The 6,018-nt window shown below is 34.6% G+C and overlaps 1 protein-coding gene across 2 annotated transcripts; it reads right to left on the bottom strand.

The window, feature by feature from the left end:
• Positions 1 to 450: 450 nt before the first annotated feature.
• LOC145042453 (calmodulin-binding protein 60 A-like) lies at positions 451 to 4,305 on the bottom strand. Of its 2 annotated transcripts, XM_078990878.1 has the most exons (7): positions 3,916 to 4,305; positions 3,454 to 3,532; positions 3,184 to 3,236; positions 2,590 to 3,080; positions 1,549 to 1,709; positions 1,265 to 1,471; positions 451 to 1,188 (listed from the first exon to the last, which is right to left on the bottom strand). In XM_078990878.1, the coding sequence occupies exons 1-7, from the start codon at positions 4,005 to 4,007 to the stop codon at positions 604 to 606; spliced, it is 1,668 nt and encodes a 555-aa protein (XP_078847004.1). In that variant the 5' UTR covers positions 4,008 to 4,305; the 3' UTR covers positions 451 to 603. The 2 variants fall into 2 exon arrangements, with proteins under 2 accessions (XP_078847004.1, XP_078847005.1); XM_078990879.1 differs by lacking the exon at positions 3,916 to 4,305 and having other exon boundaries at positions 3,450 to 3,538.
• Positions 4,306 to 6,018: the final 1,713 nt, after the last annotated feature.

Genomic DNA, 6,018 nt, shown 5'->3' with positions numbered 1-6,018 from the left:
ATCTTATTCATTTATTAAATAAATATTTTCATTTAAGGACAAGGTGCGTTTTGTTGGGGGAGTAATGAGCGTGGACGGTTTGGTTGAAGGCGGAAAGAATAAGCTTAATTTTAATATTTTGTTTAAACAAGGATTGTTATCCAAGTTCACTTAGTTATCTAGTTGGATTAGAATACTTTTCCCAATTATTTTAGGTTATCAGTTTTATATGTAGGTCACTATAAATATAGTGCACCATTGATTTTCAGTTTATCGGAAAAATAAAATTTAGTCATTAACTACTTTGGAGATTACGTACTTTTCGGTTCCAACCCGGTCGGATCTCATACATATAATTAGTATTATACATGCACCCCAGTGATTAGGCTTTTGTGACCGACTACAACTGATTTCACCTGCATGATGCTCATGGGGTGCACATGAGGATGTAGGCCAACCTCACAGGGTTGCTGAAAGAATAACCCTTTGCAGATAGATACTAGAATAAATACACAACTAAATACATGTTTCTATACACGCTTTTAACCAAATATTTCCAACATCTCACCACCTAAAACTGCACACAATGTTCAAAACCGGGCAGCAATTACACAAACCATATTTTCATGGTGAGCCCGAGTACTTAATATCTCTCTCACGTATCTCTAACATGAGCGATAGCCATTTCAACACACTAGACACAATCTTCCATCTCCTTTGAGCTTTACCAATAGCAGAATGGGGAAAGAAAAACCCATCAACCGCACACTCCAAATCCACCTTCTGTGTAGAAGAAGAAGTACCAAAATACTGCATATCCTCATCATCATCATGATGACTCTTTAAAGTCCCCGCGTCACAAATCAAAGTATCCGATACTAAATTCAATGGTTGATCAAACCTAAGATCATCAGATTCCATACTATGTAACCCGTATTCATCTGTGCTATCGATACCCAATACCGAATAAATCGATGACATAGCTTCTGGAGATGATGCGATCATTTGTGGGTAATCGAATCGGCCTTTTTTATGTGGAGTTATAATTTTGCTGAATTCGGGGTCTCTTGTTGTTATCATTTTGGTGTTTGAAGGGTAAATATCTTCAGAGATAGAACAAGTGCCTGTTCTAAGAGAGGCCTCATCATCATAGGGGACGATTTTTTCCGGATGTTGAAACGCAGATATCACCAATTTATATGCTTCAGCCTGAAATGTCGAAAAATAATTAACCGATTTTTTTAAATTTATTTTAAAGTGATTTTAAAAGATATCAGAAGCTGACCCGTTCAACTTCAGAGAGCTTCTCAATGGCAACATACTTTGAGTCTGAAAGAAGTCCAAGTACTTGACCCACAACATTAAACACAACACCATTTCTGTTTAGAGATCGAGGGCAGTATAAATACAGCTTTTTATCATCAACCACACAGCTCTTAGCATGTTCAACAGTTGTTTCCCACATTTTGGTAGACATACCCGACCCAAGGATCTGCGGATGGATTCTTATATATAAATTGAATTTTCATAAAAGTTAAATAGAAAAGAAGAAGGGGATGAAAATCTTACTTTTCGAAGGCGTTTTGGGTCGATATAGAAGAGAGCTAAAAAATCTTTTACTGTTTTGATGGAATCTTTATTTAGCCGCTTGTGGAAGGCTCCCTCTTTCCCAATTTTTTCAAGTCTCCATACCTCATCAGACAGATACGGTGGGTGATGCTTCTTGTACACTATCAACCAAATAAAAAGAAAAACTTGTATTGGAATTTACTTAGATAGTTGGAGGTAAATTACACTTTTAGTCCCTGTGGTTAAGTTGTTTTATGCATATAGTCTACTTTTTTTTCATTTTTAACATTTTTCATCCCTAAAAAGTATTGTATCCCCCTTTTCATCCCTGGAAGTGGACACCATTACCATTAACCCCATGTAAAACTGACTATTTTGCCCTTTACTTTTACAATTTTAACTGAGCCCATTTACAAAATAGTCATTAACAGAAGAGGAGGGTGAAGGTGGTGTATGGAAGTGGGCCCTATATAAATAATTATAATCAAGATCAATAATAAATGTAAAGGTAAGGACAAAATAGTCATTTTACATGAGATCAACGGACAATCGGGAGGGAGGTGTTGTAATGGGCTCTATTAATATGATTATAATCAAAATCAATAAGAAATGTAAAGGTAAAGAGCATATAGTCATTTTACATGGGACCAAGGGTAAAATAGTAAAAACTCATTCACCACGATCATCATTCATCCCTGACGATTTTACTTAAGCAGTTGGATAAAGAAGATAAGAATTAGAGTAACTTACACCTTTAGTCCCTATGGTTGTGTTGTTTTGTGTATATGGTCCTTTTTTTTGTTTTTTAACATTTTACGTCCCTAAAATGTATTTTATCCCCCGTTTCATCCCCAAAGTGGACAATATTTCTTTTGAACCATTAACCACATGTAAAAATGACTATTTTGCCCTTGCTTTTACATTTAAGCCCAAATTTACATGGCAAAATAGTGTCATTTTACAAGGTGGGGTGTTGTAAAATGATTATAATCAAAATGAATAAGAAACGGAAAGGTAAAGGGCAAAATAGTAAAAACTCACATTCACCACGATGATCCCTGACCACAAAAGACTCTGACTTTGCTTCTCTGACTCTATCATCATCAGAATTATCCAAAACACGTGCTCCAAGTCTAAATTTTCGACTCCTTGTCCAGCTTGAATTATCAGTAAAGGAAAGATCACCCACAAGACCAATACCTTGATCAAGTTTCAAGCGTACATTACCCAAAAGAAGTGATTTCTTCCCTTGTCTCTCTCTAACAATATTACTATTAAACTCATCAACTGTCCAGTTGTCTCCTTCATTGCAATCAAAATCTCCCTCAAGAACCACTATTTCCACTGTTGCTGATGACCCGATTCCACTTGGAACTGTTTTTCCAGTGCATGCATCAATCAAGGCTACTTTTAAGGTATTACAGTCTCCTCCTTCGATTCGGGTTCCAGTGAAAACTGGGAGAGATAGATTACTTAGAAACTGTAGTTGTAGCCTTCTAGGGGCAAAAGAGTCTTTTTTGTTCTCGATATCCCTATGGAGACACCATACAGAGGCTTTAACCATGGTTATTACTTATTATCAACTGTGTTAGGAAAATGATTTATCTATCTATCAAGCAGAATCATACACCTTACCAGTTCATGGCAGCCATATGTTTTTCAATTGCTGATTCCACTTCCTCTTTCACCTACAAACTCAAAAGCATCAACAATACTATTATAATATTTTAATACTCAGATCATAAAATTAATAAGGTATAACAGTTCGTTTAACAATTTGTAGTATTTATTTGATCTTCTTTCAAATATAGTAATCTTAAATGTAGAATCTCATAAATCCATTATAAGCACCAGAAACGGGATTAATAAATAAATAAAAACGAGGGAACAAAAATAATTACATACAACTTTGCGGATTAAGGGCTCCAAAATCGGCTCCATGTACTTGCTGAATTTGCTGAAATTCATCACCTCAAGCACCACACTGTATATCAGAAACAGAAAGATAAAACAGTCTTGATACAATAAGAAAAACTATTCTCATGTAATATTGATGATCAATTTATATGAAATTTTCCTTATCCAGCACTATCAAAATACAATTTAGCAAGCAGCATAAGTTACTCTTAAATTCTGCTGAAATCAGTCAACTTAGCGTATCATTAGATGGAAGAAAATTTGGATAAAAAGTAGTCAATCACACACTAACATAAAACAATTTTGACAAGCAATCTAGTCACTCATAAATTCTACTAAAAAATCAGACACTTTATTCCTAAATTCTGCTCAAATCAATCAACCTACAGGCATCAAATGGAAAAGGAAGAGGAAAATAAAAAATACAAACGAGAAAATTAACCGACTTACTTTCTGAAAGAAGGACGTTTACGACGGCCACCGACGTCAGAAGACGAGGCGGAAGGCTGTTCCTGAGGAGGTGAGGGCTTCTTCTGAGACATAATTTTTGTGTGCCACCGGCGATGATGCTTAGTAATTCGGAAAAAATTCTCAAATAATAGAACTCAGTAGTAGTGGAAACCTTGCTGGTGATCACCATAAACAAATAATGGATGACGATGAGGCGGATCAAACGATAAGATAGCCAATATACAGTGTCAGATCAGATTCACCAACAACTGAAACTGTAAACTTTAAAGCTTGTCTGACGATATCGGGGTTTGTGCATCGGTGTCTGGTGGAGGGTAGCGGTGACGGAAGGAGAGAACGGAATTCAGACATCAGAAATTATGTGTCAAAGGAATCAGAGATATGGAGAATGTGGACGAATAGGAAAGGGACCCACCAAACCGCGTTAAAGAATGGTCCCACGGAGTGATGCCATGGACGCGTTTCTGGAGTTGTGCAAAGGCGGGAATCCGACTTGGTTTTTATTTTTTTTATAACATATTTTAGAAAATAGTGTTTAAAAATGAATCTATATTATAAGTTCATAGAATATAGAATATAGAAAATTACAAATTTGGTCATTCTGGTTTTAGTATGACGTGAATTTTAATATTATAGATATAGTCATTTTGGTCTATTTGATTATGTTAGTTATAGTTAGTAAAAACTCTATAAATTACGAATTCGCCCTTAATATACATGTAATGTTCTAGATATTGCATGTGAGTCTTGCACCTTGTTCCCGACTTGTAGCAAAGAAGATAAGAGAAAAGAAAAGAAAGTAATGAAAGAAAAGAAGAAAAAAGAAAAGAAAATAAATTTATATTTTCTGTTCCCAAGTTGGAAAAAAATGGAAGAAAGTTAAATATTTTGTTCTTTCTCTTCAAATCTTTCCAAATCGAAAGGAAAGTTAGGAGGGAAAGTGATCCCTACACTTTCTTCATTTAATGAAACTTGGGAACACCAATTTCTTTTATTTTCCTTTCATTTCCACTCATTTCCTTTCTTTTCTCTCCTTAAATTGAACTCGGGAACAGGATTAAGTAATTGATTATATACATTTTCCTGAAAGGAACACAAGCACCTCATTCTTGTTGTTTTCTTTTTTTTTTTTAGTCATTGGAGATAAACTTGTAGAAGTAAGTAGCTATGGCATCGTTTCATCGTATACATATACACATTGTATGGTCATTCAACGGAAAAGTGTGCTAAAACAACTCATAATTAGTGTGATGATTGTCTACAAGTGTCGAAATTGATAGTTCAAATTCGGTTTGTGTCTATTCCAATCAAAGATTATTTTTAATACTAGAATTGACGGTTCAATTCTAGATATTCAACTATAAAATGACTTGTAATCATTGTGATAATAGTTTGTAAGTGCCAAAATGTATGCCCAGTTCATCATCTTTTTTCTTGAAATAAGTTTTAGGTTTATATGCATTATGTCCAAGTTTTATTTTCAACAATTCAATTCATTAAAAATGTACGCAACTGATTAGAACTTTTAGCAAGGTCAGTGCTAAGGAATTAAATATTCTCAATGGTCGGGACGAGTCAGAAAAAATAACCCCTGATCCTTATTATAAGTTGTTATTTCTAAATAAATATATATTAATAAAAAAATTAGATCATGTACAACTGCCCACTTTGCTCCCCCTTAATGCCCCCATGGTTTTTAGATCAAATTGAGCTACCAATTTTGTTTCACCATGGTGTAAATCTAGGATTGAAAACATGGAATGAAATTTATTCATCCAAGATTGAAACACATTGTTTCTTCCCAACCATCATGCCTCTAATGGTAGACATAAAAAAGAAACAAAAGAAGGTTGTTATGGAAATGGAAGATATGGTGTAGGGTAGTAATGTTTCAAGAAATAACAAGTGTGTAACATACTAAAATGAATAAAATCTAGGTCATAATGCAAAAAGTCACAACGACCAAAGTACAAGTACATGTATAGGTGAATAAGACAAGGGAGATCATTGGGGGCTGGGAATAAAGGGAAGAATGTTGTTTGAATAGAGTTTGTCTACTTTTGTTTCCTAATGTCATGGATT

This window comes from Lactuca saligna, chromosome 4 (genome assembly GCF_052625555.1).
Source record: "Lactuca saligna cultivar CGN05327 chromosome 4, ASM5262555v1, whole genome shotgun sequence".
NCBI lineage: Eukaryota > Viridiplantae > Streptophyta > Magnoliopsida > Asterales > Asteraceae > Lactuca > Lactuca saligna.
This window is presented reverse-complemented; position numbering and strand designations above follow the sequence as displayed.

Excerpts from the sequence above, each read along its gene's own strand:
- LOC145042453 (XM_078990878.1), bottom strand. The coding sequence starts at position 4,007 with ATGTCTCAGAAGAAGCCCTCACCTCCTCAGGAACAGCCTTCCGCCTCG. Across the intron at positions 3,237-3,453 it reads AGCCCTTAATCCGCAAAGTT|GTGAAAGAGGAAGTGGAATC; the intron begins GTATGTAATTAT and ends TTGAGTTTGTAG. Across the intron at positions 1,472-1,548 it reads ACCCAAAACGCCTTCGAAAA|ATCCTTGGGTCGGGTATGTC; the intron begins GTAAGATTTTCA and ends ATCCATCCGCAG.